Source organism: Lycium ferocissimum, chromosome 8 (assembly GCF_029784015.1).
Source record: "Lycium ferocissimum isolate CSIRO_LF1 chromosome 8, AGI_CSIRO_Lferr_CH_V1, whole genome shotgun sequence".
Classification (NCBI taxonomy): Eukaryota; Viridiplantae; Streptophyta; class Magnoliopsida; order Solanales; family Solanaceae; genus Lycium; species Lycium ferocissimum.
The window spans coordinates 3368527-3389560 of record NC_081349.1 but is presented as its reverse complement, the minus strand read 5'-3'; the positions used below and the strand labels follow the sequence as shown (position 1 = coordinate 3389560).

At 38.1% G+C, this 21034-nt stretch overlaps 2 protein-coding genes across 6 annotated transcripts; one reads left to right on the top strand and one right to left on the bottom strand.

Moving 5' to 3' along the window:
- Positions 1–7825: 7825 nt before the first annotated feature.
- Positions 7826–15738, top strand: LOC132067134 (serine carboxypeptidase-like 45). Its single transcript, XM_059460269.1, is given in 12 exon segments — positions 7826–8185; positions 12865–13037; positions 13146–13247; positions 13354–13449; positions 13729–13821; positions 13915–13994; positions 14215–14496; positions 14582–14706; positions 14877–14969; positions 15053–15170; positions 15353–15464; positions 15467–15738. Coding segments are annotated over 12 exon segments (1371 nt in total). The 5' UTR covers positions 7826–8117; the 3' UTR covers positions 15496–15738.
- A 249-nt stretch (positions 15739–15987) lies between these two features.
- Positions 15988–20154, bottom strand: LOC132067135 (protein NEOXANTHIN-DEFICIENT 1). 5 transcript variants are annotated; one of them, XM_059460270.1, is made up of 11 exons: positions 19950–20111; positions 19255–19355; positions 19082–19165; positions 18917–18980; positions 18635–18681; positions 17832–17886; positions 17541–17579; positions 17031–17196; positions 16634–16697; positions 16492–16548; positions 15988–16302 (listed from the first exon to the last, which is right to left on the bottom strand). In XM_059460270.1, the coding sequence occupies exons 2-11, from the start codon at positions 19320–19322 to the stop codon at positions 16059–16061; spliced, it is 888 nt and encodes a 295-aa protein (XP_059316253.1). In that variant the 5' UTR covers positions 19323–19355; positions 19950–20111; the 3' UTR covers positions 15988–16058. The 5 variants fall into 5 exon arrangements, 4 of the variants coding, with proteins under 4 accessions (XP_059316253.1, XP_059316255.1, XP_059316254.1 ...); XM_059460272.1 differs by having other exon boundaries at positions 19255–19386; positions 19950–20090; XM_059460271.1 differs by lacking the exon at positions 19950–20111 and adding an exon at positions 19747–19905 and having other exon boundaries at positions 19255–19386.
- Between the last annotated feature and the right edge of the window lie 880 nt (positions 20155–21034).

The following is a 21034-nucleotide window of genomic DNA, read 5'->3' as shown; positions in this document are numbered from 1 at the left end:
AAATAACAAACAAGTGGGGTCTACAGAGGGTAGAGTGTACGTAGTCCTTACTCCTACCTTGAGAGGTAGAGAAGCTGTTTCCGATAGGCCCTTGGCTAAGACATACACAAACGTTTAGCAAAATCGACAGTACAAACTCTACAGAGAAGAATTTTGAAAAGCAAGAAACGGATGTCATCTTACTCGTGGGAAGATTCTCATTATTACATTTGCCTATACAACACAGGGTAGCTGGCATTACTTTAGTTTTTGTCTTTCATGTAAGGACTCTTTGCATCTTTTCTCTTATTAGTCTTACCCATCACCAATGTTGGCGTGTAGTCGGGCACGCCGAGAATAAAAAGGGTCCTCAAATTGGTGAAATGATGAGATTTGGTGAAAGGTGATAGGAGAGGTTATACGTAGAGGGACCAATTTGTTATTAACATCATTATTATTATTCCTCCTTTCATTCTGGTAAAGAGATATTTTCTCTCGGTTTAAACCATATATTCAATTTATAACGTGTTGGTGAATACACCGATAAATTACAGCTGAAAAATAGAATGAAAAAGAAGAAAAGATAAATTAAATATTCTTCAGGCTGAGGTGCGGATATCTCGCTCTCTTTAAGGAGATTCAAGCCCATTTCAACGATAATCTTCACCGTCCAAAGAAGATGCGATCCGACTTATCTCCTCCAGTACACAACAGTCCGTCAACGTCGTGTGACTCAAACAATTCCGAACTAGTTGAAGAGTCCAAAGCTCCACCATACGAACACCTTCATTCAACATAAAATTACTCGCTTTTATAGTGACCAAGTTAGAGAGTTAGAGTATTTATCTTTCTGTCAACTATCTCTTTCTCTACACACCAATCTCAAAATTTAAACACAACATATAATATTTCTCGTCCACTTCTCATCTATTTTTCATCTACTCAACACAAGGAAAAAAGCCTCCTGTATATAGGTGTAGAATTCCTTCAACAAATAAATGTCAAGAAAATGAATGATCATTTGAGGCTTAGTGGGGGGTAATTAGTGGGAGAGTGGTTACAAGAATAAATGATCACTTTCTCCACTTTATCCTCACTAATACATGCACATTAATATATTAATTTTAATATTAAAATGTACTCATAACTCCAACATTCCCCCAGTCATTTTAATATTGAAATAAGAGAGTTCACCAATTTAGTTGAGGGGAGACTATTATGCATAATGAAGGTGTGCTCTGCATTGAACCTCCACTTAGTAAAACAGCAATCTCTACTCGAGAGTTAGTAGTGTGCTTCTCATTGAACTATGACTGCTTAGGGGAAATCAAGTATCATTTCTTACACATAATAATTAAGGTATTGACATGAGCTTTAATAGCCAACACATTACGGCCTTGTGCTATTCCGATTTTCATGAGTGCTTTTGAGAACAAGCCCAATTCTCATAGGAAGCGGCCTACTTCCACACTCACATAGGTAAAATTCTGTCAAGGGTGCTCTTGTAACTTTAACAACCCACTCATACGAGCTACAGATTTTCATTAAGAGTTCATAGACTCAACCTCCGTAAATCATTACAGGAAAATGCACTCACACCATAGGGAGGGAATAAAATAAATATTATAGTGCATTTCACAACAAGTCATCATATGATTCATTTTTCCCATTGAACCTGGTTATAGGATCTCTAGTCCCCAGGTTGGGTTTCCTCATATATGACTCATGAATTTTTCGAGCTTTAGTCCCATCCCCCTCGATGTGCTCCAGACCCTTTCTCTTGCAAAGGCCCTTGTCTATAAATTTGCAAGATTATCACAAGTTTTAACACAATCAATACTTATGGTATACCACTTTTCACAAATAATCTCGCAGTATTATATTTTCTCCTCATGGGTCAGATAATGGTATTGAACTCTACCAACAATATTGGTGTTATCACAATGAATAAATTTCTCAATCAATTCTCTTCTTTACTAGCTGAAGCTAACACAATTAGTTCAGCCTCCATGGTAGAGCTACCAATAATAATTTTTATTTCTAACACATAACACTAAATTTTCTCATCTGCATCAAAATAGTATTCGAGTACAGCAGGAAATTTTTTTATATAATAAGCCACAAAATTTCTTACCAAGTAAGTATACCTGGTTGCTTTTATTTGCTAAGTACTTCTACTGCATACACAACATCAGATCAAGTGCAATCAGTCACATAGCTCATATTTAGGCTAGAATACTCCTTTTTGATTTATCACAAATTTCCACTTTGAATTGAAAATTAATAAACACTTAATCAAAAGAAATTGCAACACAAGTACAATTCACAAAATTGTACTTCACAATTTTCTCAGCATAATGTGACTGGTTAAGAAAAGTTTTTATCACATGTTTTTATTTTTTATTTTTTATTTTTTATATATATATTTTTAATTCCAAGAATTAAATTTGCCTCACTCAAATTTCTCACGTCAAAAAGGCTGCTACACATATTTTTATTTTAATTTAACAACACCAATGTTAGAGCCATAGATCAACAAATGATCAACCATTGAGGCAAAAATAACATGTGAATTTTTCAAGATTAATACATGCACTTGCCACACTTTTTAAAACATGCTCAAAGATGCGGAAATCACTTTTCAAGATAAATATTTTTCTCATTTCTTTAGCCCCCACTATTTTGAGAATTTAAATATCAATTTTATGTTTATGAAAATGTTACACCTTGAAAATTTTCACGTCATTTGCATTGTAAGTAAACTAACGTATGCTCGGAGAGGTCATGAAACCCTTATAAGGTTAAGGAATACTTTTAACAAGTGCTAAGCAAGTGTCTAAAGGTTCCGGGATCAAGCAAATTGAAGCAATTAGGTTTGTCAAAGTTTTGGGAAAACTTGACAGAATTTTGGACAGAAAATTTTGGTCCAACTTGAGAGAGGTATATATCCTAAAATATGAGGAGTTATGGAATGCATAACCTATACAAATTCAAGTTCAGCGAGTTTTCTTTCCAATGCAATTGACAGATCGCAATTCTGAGAAGTACGGGATAAAGTACGGCCTGTACAAAAACGTATGTCCCGTACATTTTGGATGTACTTTACCCGAATTTTTCAAAAAGTTGGAATTTTAACCTTCCAGTACGGGCTGAAAGTATTGGACGTACATAGAAGTACGGGCCTTACATTTTGGCTGTACTTTATGTCGGTGGATTTTAAAAGTTGCTTTAAATTTTGTTTTTCACATTTTGGGGCTTCATTTTTCCTTTCAAAACAGACCCAAATACACTCCTAAACCCTCTCTATGAGTTCTTATGTCAAACCAAAGCAAAATTCAAGGGAATCAAGTGCTAAGAAGCTCACTAGGGTTAATAGAGTTCAAATATTTCTTGGTGTTGAAGTTGGAGGTTTCATCTTAGTGGAGTAATTTGATCCAGAGCTTGTTGTTGCATGATTAAGGTAAGATTTCATCTCTAATGCATGTTCTTGAGGTTGTTTGATTGTTATACAACTTGTTTGAGGGAAGAAAGTAAAAGAGGGAGTCCAAGAACGAGTTAGAAACCATTGGAGATTATGGACTGTTTTGAGCATGTTGTGGTGGTGTTGTTAAGTTGATTTCTATGTATATGAGTAGTATCTAATGTTGTTGATGTATTGATGATATTATGCTCCTTGAGAAGGAAAGGAAGTGTATATTGTTATTGTCTATTGGTATACTTTGGTTTGTTTGGTGTATAATCTTTGTTTGGATAGTGAAAGAAGTATTTGAGGACTCTTGTAAGCAGCTTCTTGTTATTGTGGGTTGTTGTATATGTTGATGTGGCTAGAGAATAAGGGGAATTGCTGCCCGTTTCATTTTAGAATCAAGTTATCGTTGATATACATGATATACTAGCGTCATCTAAGTTTGCATATTCCTTGTTATAGGATTGGCGTGCTAGTTGTACTTAGCTCGATTGTTGGATTGCTTGGATGACTTGAGGTATGTTAAGGCTGTCCCTTTCTTTCTTTTGGCATGATCATATTGATATGAACATATACAAATGTCCTTCATAATGACTCCATTCCTAGAAATATTGGAAGCTTATGTTCTTGATCTTTTTATGATGTTATTGATCTTCTTATGATGTTATTTATCTTGTCTCATGATTATTGATCTTGTTTATGGTTGTTGATCTCATCTTATGGTCATTGACTTCAAGGTGTGATATGTCGACGATGTTAGATCCATAATGGTAATCGGAGGTATACCGACCTTACGTCACTCCGATAGAGTCATAACGTTTCTTTGAGCTCTCATGCATGCTTTATATATATGTAGCTATTTCTCACACCGAGCCGCCCTATAGTCGGCCAGGTACGACACCTATTGTGCACATCACTGCAGTTGGGTATGGATAACACCGAGCCTATTATGGCCGGGTATGGATACGGGGCCTATTATGGCCGGGTATGGATACCGAGCCTATTATGGCCGGGTACGGTATTATGGTATATGTATGAAAAAAGTTTTTTTTTTTTGAAAAAGGAAAGCATGTATGGTATCCGCCAAGAGGCATTCAGATGTACAGGTTATTCTCTTAGCTCATGTTACCTTCATATCCTTATTATGTTGTTTTCCATGCCCTACATGCTCGGTACATTATTCGTACAGACGTCCTTTTGTTTGTGGATGCTACGTTCGTGCTCGCAGGTAGACAGAGAGATGGATCAGACCCTTAGGCTGCTTTCTCAGCGTTTTACAGAAGCACTCTACTTGTTCCGGAGTTGCAGTTTAGCTTGGTATGATTCTTTTGTGCACATTTGGGCATGGCGGGATTCTGTCCCGTCCTTATTATATTATGCATTTTAGTAGAGGCTCGTAGACAGATATGCACAGCTAGATGTTTCATGACCTTCTCGGTCTATATTTTGTGGTATTATTATTTTGATAACTTTGTCGGCTTGTGTACTTGAGATCAGCTTGATGACCCGTATATATATATATATATATATATATATATATATATATATATATATATATATATATATATGATGTACATATGTCTAGTGGTGCCGTCATGGCCCTCCGGTTGGGTCGTGAAGAAAAGTAATGTCACTCTATTCATAAAAAATATTAGGTAAATTTATTTTACCTTTCCTTAGCAAGTAGAAAAAAGTGCTTTACCCTTCCATCTCTTAAAGAGATCTAGCGATGTTGAAGCGGAATAATGTTGACATCTCCTATCTTGATATCAGCAATTTTTCAAACTATAACAAAAATGAATCTCCTTAAAACTGTCGGTGAATATACTAACAAATTACAGTTGAAAAATAATATGAAAATGAAGAAAAAATAAATATTCTTCAAGCTGAGGTGCAGATATCTCGCTCTCTTTCAGGAGACTCAAGCCCACTGCAAAGATAATCTTCACCAGTCCAGCAGTACAACTCTAACTTGCCCCCACTAGGATACAACAGCCTGTCAACGTCGTGTGACTCAAACAATTCCGGACTAGTTGAAGAGTCCAAAGCTCCACCATACCAACACCTTCGTTCAACATAAAATTACTCTCTTTGTAGTGACTAAGTTGGAGAATTAGAGTATTTATCTTTCTCTCAACTATCTCTTTCTCTACACACCAACCTCAAAATATAAACACAACATATAATATTTCTCATCCACTCCTCATCTATTTTTCATCTACTCAACACAAGGAAGAAAGCCTCCTTTATATAGGTGTAGAATTCCTTCAACAATTAAATGTCAAGAAAATGGATGATTATTTGAGGCTTAGAGGGATAATTAGTAGGATATAATGTGGGAAAACATGTCTCAGCGATTACAAGAATAAATGACCACTTTCTCCACTTTATCCTCACCAGTACATGCAACTTAATATATTAATTTTAATATTAAAATGTACTCATAACTCCAACATAACGTTTATTCATTCTGTAGTCACCCGTTATCAGGATGGAACAACTGATGCGGATTAATATTTGTGACTCCGATCAATAATCCACGATGCATCTATTATATAAAACCCTTTTATCATTATGAATGAAGAGTAACCTATATTGACATCTTTCAGAATAAATCATCGAGCGTTTATTTTATATAACCGAGCATTTATTCATCTCCAAAACACAATTGCTCGGAATATATTTGTACCATATCATATTTTTCTATTCAACATCTAAATGTTTCACATTAATCTTTGCTAGGGGTGAGCTAGTTCCTATTCCAAAAAGTTGTGCCATGGGCTAGTGAAGTGCTCAAATGAAAGGGAAGTATTGGAGAGTCAAAAGACAAAACGGAGTGAGTAGTTTCTCAGTTCTCAGTCAATTGTCAATTCAGTAGCAGGGAAAGCACGTTCTGTCGTGTCGTGACATGACGCCCAAGAATGCCAGTTTCGATGGGTTGCGTTGGGTTTTAAACACTGATAATACTTTATATCAAAGACATTTTTCAACAAAATTAATCCTAAAAGCTTGTAAAAGCAGAAGTGGTGAGAACAAGTTTATTTTGAGTCTCACGCGATAAATGTTAGTTGTGTGAATGTTTTATTGTCCCACAAATTTGTAGACGCGAATCTTATAATTTTTTTATTCCACTAATAAAATATAATTTTTTTTTACATAATTAGTGTCAGTTGTGAACACAAAATAAAAATTTTCAAAGCTGTAAAGTGCAAGAAATGCAAAGACTGTTGGCATGCCCTCCGACATAATTAGAATTTCATCTTTGGCAAGACTCCACCACCAGCACCCCATCATCATCTTCTCCAGGCTCAACATGTTCCAAATTCTAATACCTACCTTTTTTCCTCTCATCTTTTTGTGTAAAGTCTCACTTCTCATCATCATTTTATCCGCACTTCTCGTCAAATTGTCCAAACCCCACTATGACTTGTTTTACTATTGACATTTTGTTAAAACATAAAATGGAAAAAAGGAAAAGAAAAATCTTTAGTCATTGCGACCTTTAAATGCATTCTGTTCGCATTTTTCAAAATTTCATGTTATTATGGTTAACAAGATGGTCGAAGAAGGAATGATTTTGTAGAATATAGGAGTATATACATATTTACTGGATTATAAAAAAATAAACTTTCTTGCCATTTATTTAAAGCTGGGTCAATCTTTTAAGGTAAAAAGGATGTGTACAAAGCTTGAACATCAAAGCAAAAACACGAAGGATATGGGCCAAAAGAGACTGGACAAGTTAGAGGCTTTCAAAGTGTAGCAACTCATGTGACAGTATACGAGAGAGTTATCCGCTTTAAGCCTTTTGTCTTTCTTCTTTGGTCTATTCTTGTTCATATTTATGAAACCAAGGTTAAAAGTTACATAAAGCAACCTTTCCAAATTGTAAAGAAATAAATTAGTGGTATTGGTTTTCTTTCGAAAACTTTACAAATGTTCATCTTAAAGAAAGGTGAAGTTCAGGAAGAAATGATTTTAAATACATAATAAATCTTGATTAACATAATTCTTTTACTGCACAAAAGAAAAACTAACCAAATAAAATGTTTGTTTCGCAAGATAAAAAAGAAAAGGAGCTTTGAATGCACTGAGATAAACAGGGAATTTCAGAAAATCAGTGGAAAGAAAAACACAAGATGTCAACATAATTGTACTTTGGGGTTGGGAATTTTTAAAAGCCCAAAATCTCTCACTGAAGGTCACCTCTATTCTGTTTTGAATCTTCTGCTGCAAGGTTTTCTTACACGAAATAATAGTAACACAAGCTGTTCAAATGTCATAATGCACTTCAAATAAAAGTATTCTGTAAAGTTATCCTTTCTTCTGTTATAGTGAAGACTGTCCACCTAAATTTTAAACTATAATTATCCAAAAAAGAAAGCAACAACGAAGGGACAAACGTTACTCTCAACATTCACAGCTCATGAGTTCTCCATTCCCTATTCCCAGTCATCACAATTATCGAATAGGAAAGAGGAAGTGGGGCCCAACATATGTGTTAAAGGGTCCCATTACACTTGATTCTTGACTATACCATTCCCGCATCTCCCTTAGTTCCACGCTCAACTGTCAAGAACGACAAAATTCATTACAAAAGAAAAGAAACGTTTCTTTATATACTCATTCTTAGCTGCCTACTCAGTCAGTAGTAAATTCTAACTCTTCTCTAATGGCGTTTCGAAACATGGTAGTATTGGGCCTCGTATTTCTCCAAATGTGGTTTATAATGAAAGTGAATGAAAGAATATTTTCCGTAGTTTTCTTTCATTCCTTGAATTGATTAATATACAAAAATATCCTACTCAAAATAGGAGAGTACAAAATATTACAAAATATTCTAACCTAAATAAGAGATTACAAAATATTACAAAATATTTACATAATCTATCACACACCCCATGATCGAAACGGAAGGTTTACGAACGCTGAGACTGTCACGAAAATCTTCAAAAAGGACCTGAGGAAGACCTTTAGTGAAAATATTTGCAATCTGATATCGGGACGGGACATGAAGGACTCGAACTTGTCCCCGCGCAACCTTCTCACGCACAAAATGAATGTCCATCTCAATATGTTTGGTGCGTTGATGTTCTGCCGGATTATGCCAGACAGATATATGACACTCACATTGTCACAATATACCAACGTAGCTTTGCGAACCGGACAATGTAGTTCTAATAAAAGATTGCGAATCCAGCAAGACTCAGAGACAACATTAGCTACACCCCGATACTCTGCTTCAGCGCTAGACCGAGAAAGAGTCGGTTGTCGCTTTGACGACCAAGAAATCAAGTTGTCACCCAAAAATACACAATACCCCGACGTAGAACGACGAGTGTCCGGACAGCCACCCCAATCTGCATCGGTGTAGGAGACAAGGTCGGTGATCGATGATGGGTAGAGATGCAACCCGTGATCAAGAGTGCCCTGAACATACCGCACAATCCGCTTAAGAGCAAGCATATGATCGTCCCATGGTCGTGCGTATGTAAGCACACCTGTTGGACAGCATATGAAATATCTAGTCTCGTGAAAGTGAGATACTGAAGAGCACCTGCGAGACTACGATAATGAGTGGGATCTTCATAAGGAGCACCCGAAGTAGCACTGACCTTCGGTTTTGTGTCAACCGGAGTGAGAGAGGGCTTGCAAGATGACATACCCGCGCGATCAATGATTTCCTCGGCATCTTACGTTGAGAGGAACATCCCTCCTTTGTGACGGGTCGAGCAATGCCAAGAAAATAATTCAAAGGACCAAATCCTTCATAGCAAATTCGGAACCAAGTCTATCCATGATGGAACGACGAAGAACGTACGAGGATGCGGTGAGTATAATATCATCAACATAGAGTAATATATGTATACCATTTCGGTCCGCATGGTAGATGAACAACGAATTATCGGACTGCTATTAGAGAAGCCAAGCGAAAACACAAAATCTACAAAACGTCTATACCAAGCACGTGGAGCCTGCTTAAGCCCATAGAGAGACTTACGCAATAGGCAAACATAATCAGGATGTGTGCGATCCCGAAAACCCATAGGCTGATGCATATACACGGGTTCTTGAGCTCGCCATGAAGAAAAAGCATTCTTCACATCCGGTTGATGTATAGGCCAATGCTTTGACAACGAAAGACTAAGAATAGTGCGGATAGTTGCGGTTTTCTACCACCGGACTGAACGTCTCACCACGATCAATGCCAACTGCTTGAGTTTTGCCATCACTTCTAGAGTCGGGCTTTATGCCTCTTAAAATCACCATTAGACTTTTCTTTATGAGTAAAAATCCACATAGAACGAATAACATTAACATTAGGTGGACGGGGGACCAAATCCCACGTCTTATTCCTAACAAGAGCATCAAATTCATCATTCATAGCCATTTTCCAATTCGGGTCACGAAAAGAGCGACCCAATGGGTTACGAGGTAGAGATTTCATGGCAAGTGGTATGTAAGTTAAACGGACATTTAGGCTTGACAATACCCGTTGGCTGCGGGTGACCATGGTGGGACGGGGGTGGGGATAGGTGGGCGGGACGGGGAGCAAGTGGACGGGGGCGGCGGTCGGGCTAGGCGGGGGCGGTCGGTCCGGTGGGGGAACTGCCTCGCGGTGGGACCCGGCGGTGACGGGAGCGGCGGAGGAGCGGTGGGGTGGCCGGGCGGCGGGCGAGGAGCGATGGAGGGGGCGAGGTGCGGTTTTTTTGAAGGTGATGAAAAATATAAGGAGAGATCCCTTCATCCAAAAATCGTATGTATGGGGTGGAGGAGTAGACAAGTTAGCAAAGGGAAGCCAGGGTCTCGTCGAAAACAACATGACGACTAAGGATGATCTTATGTGATGATAAGTCATAGCATTTGTAGCTTTTATGGTTCGATGGGTACCCCAAAAATACACAAGGTGTGGCCGGGCCTACAACTTATGAATCGTAGTTGACGGGAAAAAGAGGGTAGCACAAACACCCGGACCGAAGGTGCGAGTACGTCGGTTCCTTACGATATAGAGCATGGAGGGAGATTTATAGTTGATAACTTGCATGGTAAAATATTAAGTAGGTAAGTTGCCATTTGCAATGCATGATGCCAAAAGGAAGGCGGGAGAGAAGCGTGGGCAAGAAGAGTGCGCACGACATTATTAATAGACCGAATTTTCCTTTCGGCCTTCCCATTTTGTGAGGTCGTATGAGGACAAGAAAGACGAAAAGACATCCCCGTTCGACTCACAAAGACGCCAAAAATCATTATTTTCGTATTCTTTCCCGTTATCACATTGGACATTTTTTTATTTCTCGTTCAAAATGCGTTCGGACATGGGCCCGAAATTCTAAAAACTTAGCAAAGACATCGATTTCCTAGCTAAGGGAAAAGTCCACAAATATTTCGAGAAATCATCCAAGAAAAGAACATAATATCGATGACCCGTGGAACTTAAGACAGGAGAAGTCCATAAATCACTATGAATAATATCAAAAGGCATACAAGTGTTCGAATTAGATGGAACAAAAGGCAACTTAATATGTTTTCCAAGCACGCAAGAATGACAAATACTAGAGCAACTAGAATTATTACATTCAATGCTTTTATTTATCCTAAGAGAATTCAAAATTGACGCTCCCGGGTGACCCAAACGATCATGCCAAAGAGAAGAAGACAAAGCGAAAGGTTGATGGAGAATTGGCTTTGTTTGTGATGGTGGTGGTGATGGGATATAGATCGCCCCCGCTCTCACATCTCATTAGTGGCATCCGCGTACGAAAATCCTTCACAGAAAACCCATATGGATCAAAATTAACAGACACAGAGTTATCAGTAGTGAACTTTCTAACAGAGATTAAGTTTTTAATGAGTTTTGGGGCGTGAAGGACATTTTTCAACGAGAAAGGAGGGTTTGGGGGAGGCAAATGAGTATGACCACAACCGCGAATTGGAATTGAATGACCATTACCAACAACAATACCAAGATGATTATTGCTCAAATTAGAATAAGACGAGAGATTACCATTCGTGGATGTCATGTGAGATGTGTGCACGGTGTCCGTGTACCACTTGCAGTGAAGGATTCAAAGTCATCGTATGCATGCCGATTCGATGTCCGTGGGAGCATAAGACGGGGCATACATCTCCGAAACGGGCGGCGACATACGCTTTCTTTGCGGAGGGCGGGGAGGGCGAGGGCCGAGAATGCCGGGAGGTGTTTGGCGGGGGCCACCTGCGAACGTCGGCCAAGTGGACGGATGCGGGCACGGTGGCACGACCCGTTGTGGCATCCGTCCCAAGCATGGTGGGAAGGCTGCCACGGGCGAGGAGAGGGCGCGCGGCCCGGTGCTGGCGGTGGGCGGTGATTTCCGGGTTGTGATCACGGCGCCGCTACGGCCGGCTTGCCGCCGGCGTTGCCACGGCGGCGCCATTCGACGGCCGAGTGCCGGCCTTTGTTGTTATTTTTGCCCCACAGTATTCACGGCGCTGACCGGACAATGAGTATTATCAAAAAAAATTAGTCGAACCCTCGCACGTGTGGCGACCACCATGGCGAAGGAGTAGAGTGGGCGCTGCACCCGGCTCGTTCTCGTTCCTCCCGAACGAGTGAGGAGCGCGCCTCGGTGAAAGGAGGCAATGGTTTCTTGTGATGAATGCGTTCCCCACGCGCCGCAGATGCGTCGGTGAGACTCGAAATAAGCTAAAGAACAAGGCGGGGTGAGGCCGGGCCCGCCGTTTTTTAACTCATCGGAGATGCTCTTGAGCCTACGACAATACGCGGACGCGCGTTCGGGAAGTCTTCCCATCCTAGTTGTAGAGAACTCTTGTTCGAGCATAACGGCACGGCAGGTTTGATGGTCTGGAAGATATCACGCAAGCGATCCCGACTTCATGGCGGGTGCTCCGGTTCGAGAATAGTTGTAAGGAGGTCGTTCGAAATCGTGGAATAAATCCTTTGGAGCACGGTCGCATCAAGGGTCGACCAAAGTTCTTTGTCGTCATCGGAGGGAGGGCCGCCTGCTTCCCTTTCTGCGCGCGATGATATGGTGTATGACCATGGGATATGGCGTGGATCCTAAACAATTCGCCCGTGTGCCATATTGTGCATTCTCCGTTTCAAGAACCACGGGAATGTGATTACGGATGTTGGAGACGGCGAAAGCGGGGTGGAGGGATGATTTAGAGGTGGACATGGTGGCGGAAAAAAAAAAAGAGGTGGCAGGCAGCGAGCTAGGGCGACGGAGAGGAGAGAGAGAGAAAACCTGATCTTCGTCTGTGAAAGAATATTTTCCGTAGTTTTTTTTCGTTAAACTTGAATTAGTTAATATACAAAAATATCCTGCTCAAAATAGGAGAGTACAAAATATTACAAAATATTCTAACCTAAATAAGAGATTACAAAATATTACAAAATATTTACATAATCTATCAGTGAAGTCAACAGCTGCTGACAAAATTAGTCAATTACCTGGTCAACCCCTTGTAAATTTCCAGCAATATTCTGGGTATGTCACCATTGATGACAACAAACAGAGGGCTCTCTTTTACTACTTTGTTGAAGCACAAGTGGATCCAATATCCAAGCCTATTGTTCTATGGTTAAATGGAGGTTGATCTTTTCTACAATTTTGTCTCTTACATTTAAAACTGACTTCTTTTTTCCCCTTTTCTTGCAGTTACAAAATGCTTATTAATTCATTCATTTTTGTGTTGGCAGGACCTGGGTGTTCTTCATTGGGGGTGGGAGTATTCTCTGAAAATGGGCCATTTAGGCCAAGTAGAAATGTGCTAGTCAGAAATGAACATAGCTGGAATAAAGGTACTACTCATTTGCTTTTCTTGCACTGAATTCTAAAGTTAGTATTTTTAACAAAAAAAGGAAAAGAGGGATCTTTATGTTTTTTTTACTACTAATTGATTTGCAGAAGCAAATATGCTGTATTTGGAGGCTCCTATAGGAGTAGGTTTCTCGTACGCTACAAATTCTTCTTCTTATGAGGGAGTGAATGACAAGATCACAGGTATGTTTCTCCAATATCTTTTTGCTCCTTATCCACATTCCTAGAAAAGTTGTTTCTCTATGCTAAAACTACAAATTAACTTTTTGTTATTTTCTAATTCTTTATATTTCCTTTCCATGTGAGATCTTAGAATGAAGTAGTTTATAATGGGTGTGGTGCCGCCCAAGTCTGCACTTTATCATGACCAATTTCGACTGTTTTTGTTTTCTTTTATTAAGAAAGCCACACTTTATGGATATTGAAACTTTGTCTTTTGGTCTTTGTTTTTGTCTATTATAGCTAGAGACAATTTGGTGTTCTTGCAAAAGTGGTTTGTGAAATTCGCACAGTACAAAAACAGAAGCTTGTTCATCGCAGGGGAAAGCTATGCTGGTATACATAAAGCATTTTCGCAAAAGTTTCAATATCTTTGACCTTTCTTTTAATAGGCCTGGAGTCTGAAAAATGGTTTTTCTTTGTAATTAGGCCACTATATTCCTCAGCTTGCAGAAATGATACTCCAGTCCAACAGGAAGGACAAGTTGTTCCATCTAAAGGGAATTGCTGTGAGTTTTACGTTCAGAAATTCACGTAAAATTACTCCATACTTGGTTGTTTTTACCCTTTGTCAAATTCTCTTGATTTGAGGTGATCAGCTGGATGTGTTTGAAATTCCAATAGTAATATTAAATATAGAAAGGATGAGAGTTCTTTAATTCTAGAATAGTACTTCTGATTTTAACTTTAGCTTTCATCTAAAGTTAGGTTATTGGGTATTTATTGCAGCTAGGCAATCCAGTGCTGGAATTTGCGACTGATTTTAACTCAAGGGCGGAGTACTTCTGGTCACATGGATTGATTTCAGATGGTACATACAAATTGTTCACTTCCACTTGCAACTATTCACGTTATGTTAGTGAATACTACAGAGGTTCTCTGTCTCCAATTTGTTCAAAAGTGATGAGCATTGTCAGTCAAGAAACTAGTAGATTTGTAGACAAATACGACGTAACACTTGATGTCTGTATATCATCCGTCTTCTCAAAATCCAGGCTTCTCAATCCTCAGGTAGTCATTGTAGGCAGTCTCATTTTGGATTTTTGACATCAATTCAGTTCTAAACTCGTTGGCTTTTTATATATTTTTCCCGTAGCTAGTTACAGAGACCATCGATGTATGTGTTGAAGATGAAACTGTAAATTACTTGAACAGAAGGGACGTTCAGAACGCCCTCCATGCATGTCTTGTAGGGCTTAACAGATGGCTTGTTTGCAGCAGGTAATTATCCTTCTACTCACCCTGAAAAGCTTTATAAAAGGAAAAATAAATGCTATAGGAAAATTGAGAGAAAAAAAACTACGCTTTGGTATAGCACATATACGTGGGCTGCAATAATTCCTGACAAGCATAGATTTAACTAAATCATCCTTGCTGAATTTTGATTTCAGTATATTGGATTATGAGCATCTTGATCTTGAGCTACCAACAATCTCTACTGTGGGTAATATCATCAAGGCTGGAATACCAGTCTTGGTTTACAGGTAATGCATCTGAACCTAAACGCACTCATTTTAGTTGCTCACTGTTTCCGTGGAGTAATAATAGCCCTGTTAACTGATTACAGTGGGGATCAGGATTCTGTCATTCCTCTGACCGGAAGCCGAACATTGGTCCATAAACTAGCAGAACAACTTGCACTGAGCACAAGCACACCCTACAGAGTTTGGTTTGCTGGAATGCAGGTAATTATTTCCTTGCAGTAGTACCGGTAGTAGTTGCTGCTATGGAGAGCCATATGAAAAGAAAGTCAAGAAATGAAAATGGATATCACATTCTAACAATATCTCTTGTTTTGTGTGAGGCTTCACGAGAACGAAATGTTAATTTCTGGTGTTTTGTTTCAATGTGACTGTTATAATTCCAGGTTGGTGGCTGGACTCAAGTTTATGGTGATATGCTATCATTTGCCACGATAAGAGGGGCGTCTCATGAAGCTCCATTCTCGCAACCGGAGAGATCGCTTGTGCTATTCAAGTCGCTGGCAAGCCTTTGCCTGATGCATTCTGATTCTTTCATTAGTTCGGTACCACCTAGTTCAGACAATGTGCAAGTAAGCTTTACACAGATTTGAGGCGTTTCTTAATCATATTTTTGGAGGAATCTGCATGCAATTACTCTTTTGTATCACTAATTCAAAATAGAAAGGACGTGATATGAGATGTTTTGTAAAGTTGTCAAAATAAAGAATTTATTGTTGCCTTTGTACCAACTGTTTAATGAAATTGAAGTCTAATGCATTAATTAATTCTATTGGGTATTGTCCAATTCTTAAGCAGCTGATCTTTGACTCGACTAGAAAGTTAAGTCAGTTTAACATGTCAAGGTTCTCTTGTGTATTCTTCCAAGGCAATTAAATCAAAGAGTGTGCACGATCACTGGATAACAAAGCCTCTTGTATATGTGAATAGTCGTTGAAGGAGGTGAAAATGATGTGACATCGACTAACAAGTGGGAGATAGTATTATGTGGTCCAAGTTTCTACTAGCGAGAACAATGGAATGAACAAAAGTGATTTATTTAATAAATGTACACGCATAAATAAGATCAGCCATCTAATTAGGCATTGATTATCAAATAGTATTCTGGGAGCATGCGATAACTGTAGTAGGAGCTTCAACTCTCATTTTCAGATGATTAAATTCTAAAGCCAAAATAGGCTTGGACAGCAAAACGGATATGCTGAAATTTCTCTTGGTCCCTATGGGCGCTCTGCCTACTGATTCCACATTCGAGCTCTGGTATTCAGATGAATCTTCCACGTCTGCATCCAATGCAGATGGTCCCGAGACTTTTGCTGGTCGCACTGCTCTTACCCTATATATGCAAAGTAAAAAACCACAAATCACGAACCCTAACAACTAGTTCTAATGCCAATTAGTGTCCAAGAAGAAGATGTTTCAGTTTCACTTGCCCAATTTTACAGCGACCAATGGAATATTAGCAGAATTTACTTATACAGAATGAGATTTATGGCAATGAACAGGTCAGATTAGCAGCACAGACCTACACTCAATCTGGCAAGAGTACTTGAGGAGATTAGAATTGTACTTTGTCCGTCCGCTGAAATTTCAAGCAGAACTGCTAGTTACAAGTCCACAGTTACTTCAAGGGTAAACAACCTAAGGACCAAGATAGAAACAATTACCTGAAGTTTGGGAGTGACATTTTGATTAATGGACCCATCCATCCCTTAGAATCCTGCTGAGAAACTGCCAATTCCAAATGGACATTGAAACATTGATAAAATGGGTATGATATTTGACATAAAGTTTCCAAATAACCCACTACTGGTCAAACTGCAAGATTTTGCCAATGGATTAACGCTCCTTCCCATGGCAAGGAAGGATATTGGGATGAGCATATTATGCCACAATGCAAAAATGGAGGAATATTTTGCTTATCCTATTGAAAATGGAACTACCTAGTTAGACCAGGTCCTGAATCAGACATAACAGCTATTGCTACAACGGAAGTTGCAGATAATCAACTATTGGATTATGAATTTAATCTATCAAGGAATAATGTGGTGTCATCTTATTTACCAGTGACATTAAGGTTGATACTACAGATATTCATTGCTTTCTGATTCTTGAGTTCCCTCACTTCTATATCCATGTGATTCCTATAGCTACAAGGAGATGTCCTCAAGCCAATCGTGCTTAGAAAACTGCTCGTTTTACTTTTCATCCGTGGAAGTGCTGTAATTTTCTGCATGCAGGTCAACAAAGTGAGTTCTAGCTCAGAATATCACTTCTAATTTTTGTTGAAACATCAGCCGAGTAATTGGACAAATATTCGCTACAACTACATTTTCACCTACCTTTGGTAAACCTTACAATAGCATAGTCGAATCCACGTGCACACCTTGTGGTAAAAGGAATTCATAGGCAATATTGCAGAAAAGAGTCTTTGTTTAAGAAGAGTAAGGTAAGATAATCTAAAGCATTTTACATAACTTTGACCAGAAGAGTTGAACTGCATGATGCTTGATAGACAAAAATGCTATTCAAATATTCAACAACAGAAGATCCACTCTACCAACTCAGATGTACCTTTGAAAACCTGGCAATTTGACTTGGAAGACCTACAACCTGTTACACAGGAGACATGACTAAGATGATGCTAAAATACTGGAATATATAAAATTCAAATCAGTGATGCAAACTAGATTCTTAGTAAGAAAGTCTAGTGAGTGTCTTATCTTTATTGGTATTCCACGCCTTCATTAGAACAAACACATGCTGGGAATTTCTCTTTTAATCAAATGATTAAAAGAAAAAGTCATTCTTATTGACACTGAGGTTGGGAGGATAGATGTATATGAGAAAGTTATCTTTACCCACCTTCCGTCCATGAAGGCATGCCTCATCACTGCCCACCAGCACCCTGGCAGCCCATCTATTATTAACAAAAGCATATTCGTTAGTACACAAATATTTTTTGGTTTAACCATTCGGTATACGAAATGAACTGTCTCAACTAATCTAGATTTGCGCAGCATAAGGTTCAAAAAGGCGGAAAGCCCTGCCTACTATGAGTCTCTCTATTTCCATCGCTCGAATACGAGACCTCTAGTTAAGGGTGGTGAGATTCATCTCATCCCACTCCTTGGTCATAGTACAAATCTATACTTCTTCATATCTTGTCCCTAGTTATTGGTTTTCAATTGTCTTCTGAGATAGTAGGAAATTAAATTATTACTAGGTCCATAAAATAATTTTTCCTATTGTTCAATGATTTACTCATGATAATGAAACTACAAACACCCCACATTGTGGGATTCAACTGGGTATGTTGTTGTTGTTGTAGTAATGAAACTACAAACAGAAATTCCCCCTTCTAAACCACCAGAGAAGAAAAAAAAAAATAATAGACACGAGAAGGGGCGTAACCTTAACTTTCAGGACAAGAAAGAAAGCAACAAAAGGAAACCAGATATGGTTAAAGAAAATCAAATTGAGTACATGAATCCGGACAAGGGGTCCAGATTAATTTGGTTGTGGCTGACTTGTAAAGGTTGGGAAGAGGCCATACTAAATTTTCACAAGAAGAAATTCCAAATTTGCATGCGTTCTTCCATAATTGTTTCAAAATGTATTAGTAATAACTAGTAAGCAGAGGAAGAGGCAATAGAGTAAATACTTACGCACAAGATGTAGGTGGATTCCATACTAGTCCTGCAATCACAACGAGCTGAACAACTTGCATTAGAATAACACATTCTACTATATATTAAATAAACTAAAAAGCAGTATTCTTTTAATTTGTCTATATGAAATGCATGTTCCTGTACAAAGCAAGCAGCAAAAAGCCCCTCTTGCAATTTAGAATGAGATGATTCAACTTTAATAATACAGACAAATCACTTGGTCTACTAAACTAATCATTTCATCAAGAGGAATATAATATAAAATATAAGACAGGAAACCTCGTCGAAAATTCCAGCAGGACTATCATCATAGCTAGCAAGAAAGAAACCGCCAAGAGTATACCTGCAAGTACAAAGTGCATATTCAGTTTAGTTTAAGCATAATGGGCATTATTTAATTCACTAAACTAAGCTTACTAAAATGCTATAAAGAAAAATGGATACCCAAATGCCTCAACTAGTCTGCATTCTTTGGGAATGAAAGCTCGAGCGGTCTCTGCTTTGACGAGATGAAGCTGGTATAAAGCACTGCAACATTAAGACATTACAATTCTAGGCTGATCTAAATCCACAAGACTGGTGGCAATTATATTGTAAGAAAATGGAGCAACACTTGCCTGCCTTTAAAAATCCAGGGAGGTTCCCCATACGCCAATGGAGCAGAATTTCTGTCTTTGACTTCCATCAGCTCCAAATAGCAATTAAAGAATGGGTATTTCTAAATAATTAAATAAAATTAGCTGAGATGCCTGCAATTAAGATGAGAAAATGCACAAACTTCACCTTGTTTTTATATTCAAGAAAAAAGAACTAAGTATCTAGCAGTATTTTAAAAAAGATGAGCACGCTATCCATAAAATGGCAATTGATTGGCTAGCCCTGTAACTGAGTTGATTGCAAAATCTTAAAAACAGTGAAACAGCACTAACTGAAATAACAGTAAAATAATCTCAGAGCTCTGGTTTTCAAAGAAACAATGTTCCTGCTCAGGAAGGATATTCAAGCTACATGCAGCCAAATTTTCATGCAAGTTGAGCAAGTTGTTGTGAAAGAATTACTACTCCAGTATAATAGTACTCCTACGAAACAATTATTGGCCCAAATTATACCTCTCCTGTCCATTAGTTAAGAGTTACATAGACAGATCGAACAAAGTGGGAGAGGGAAAAGAGTTTCAGGCAAAGAAAGATGCGGCAGTGAGAAGAAGCAGAATGTAGAGCAGCAAATAAGGAACATCATCAAATTCATTGTAATTGAAGCAAATGTAATACTACTGGAGAAGAAAGTAAAAAGAGAAGTATAAATTAAATACCTCTAGAATAGAAGAAAAAACTTGTAAAAATCTGAAGGAAGAACTTAGAAGTAAAACTAGGAGGAAGTATAGAGGAGGAAAGAGCAGCTGATAGATACAGACCACAGAATAGAGAGAGAGAGAGAGAGAGAGAGAGAGAGAGAAAGAGACCGACAGAAGCAGCTGAAGGAGTGACATCAGCAGAAGTGGATAAAAATGAAAAACCTGGTGTGGTGACATAGTGAATTAAGGCGGTCTCATTATTTTATTTTTCCGTCTACCCCATCTCATTGGTCCCTAACCATGAACTGCTACTAGTAATTTCTTTCCAATTGGCCCACCGTATCATGTTGGCCAATTTTTTACCTATGTACAACTGCACCATTAAGGTGAAACTTTAAAATTTTAAATTAAATTATCTTAAACTATAAAAACATATTCCTCCGTTCCATTTTATATAAAAGTGTTTAATTTGATACAAAGTTAAAAATAAAGAAAGACTTTTGAAACTGTGATCTAAAATAAATCATAAAAATTTGTATGGTTAGAAATTATTTTTATTAAAGATAAAAAGGAGAACTTTAAATTGAATTGTTACATAAAGGTGTAATTAATTCTTTTTGGAGAAGGGAGTTCGGATGACCCCTCGGCCCAACCTAGCTTCGCCCCTGTCTATGGTATCATGTCATATATTATGTGGTTATATTCACCTGGTCTCAATTTATGTGGTGGTCTTTTTTTAGTCGCCTATATATACTAACAATTTGATTTTAAACTTTTTATTTTTTCCTTAATGAGATAATTTATAACCATACAAATATCTATGGGTACTAGATTACAAGTTTCAAAAGTCTATCATTTATTCTTAAACTATGTGCTCAACCAAACACATTCACATAAATATGGATGAAGGGGGTAATATTTTTTAAACTTGTGATCTTAAATATCTCATAATGTGGCTATAAAACTTTGTTATTGAGAAAAAAATGAAAAAAATTAAATGGAATTATTTTCAATTTAAAAAGTTATAAGTATTCATTTGGGAACGATTATAATAATGGTGTAAATTGTAATCACTTCCATTCAGTGACATGCACATATATAAA

What these genes read in the sequence shown, in the direction of transcription:
- LOC132067135 (XM_059460270.1), bottom strand. Translation starts at nt 19,322, where the DNA reads ATGGAAGTCAAAGACAGAAATTCTGCTCCATTGGCGTATGGGGAACCT. An exon ending in AGACTAGTTGAGGCATTTGG is followed by an intron (nt 18,981 to 19,081) that starts GTATCCATTTTT and finishes TTGTACTTGCAG; the next exon opens with GTATACTCTTGGCGGTTTCT. An exon ending in TATCAACCTTAATGTCACTG is followed by an intron (nt 16,698 to 17,030) that starts GTAAATAAGATG and finishes TGGAATTGGCAG; the next exon opens with TTTCTCAGCAGGATTCTAAG.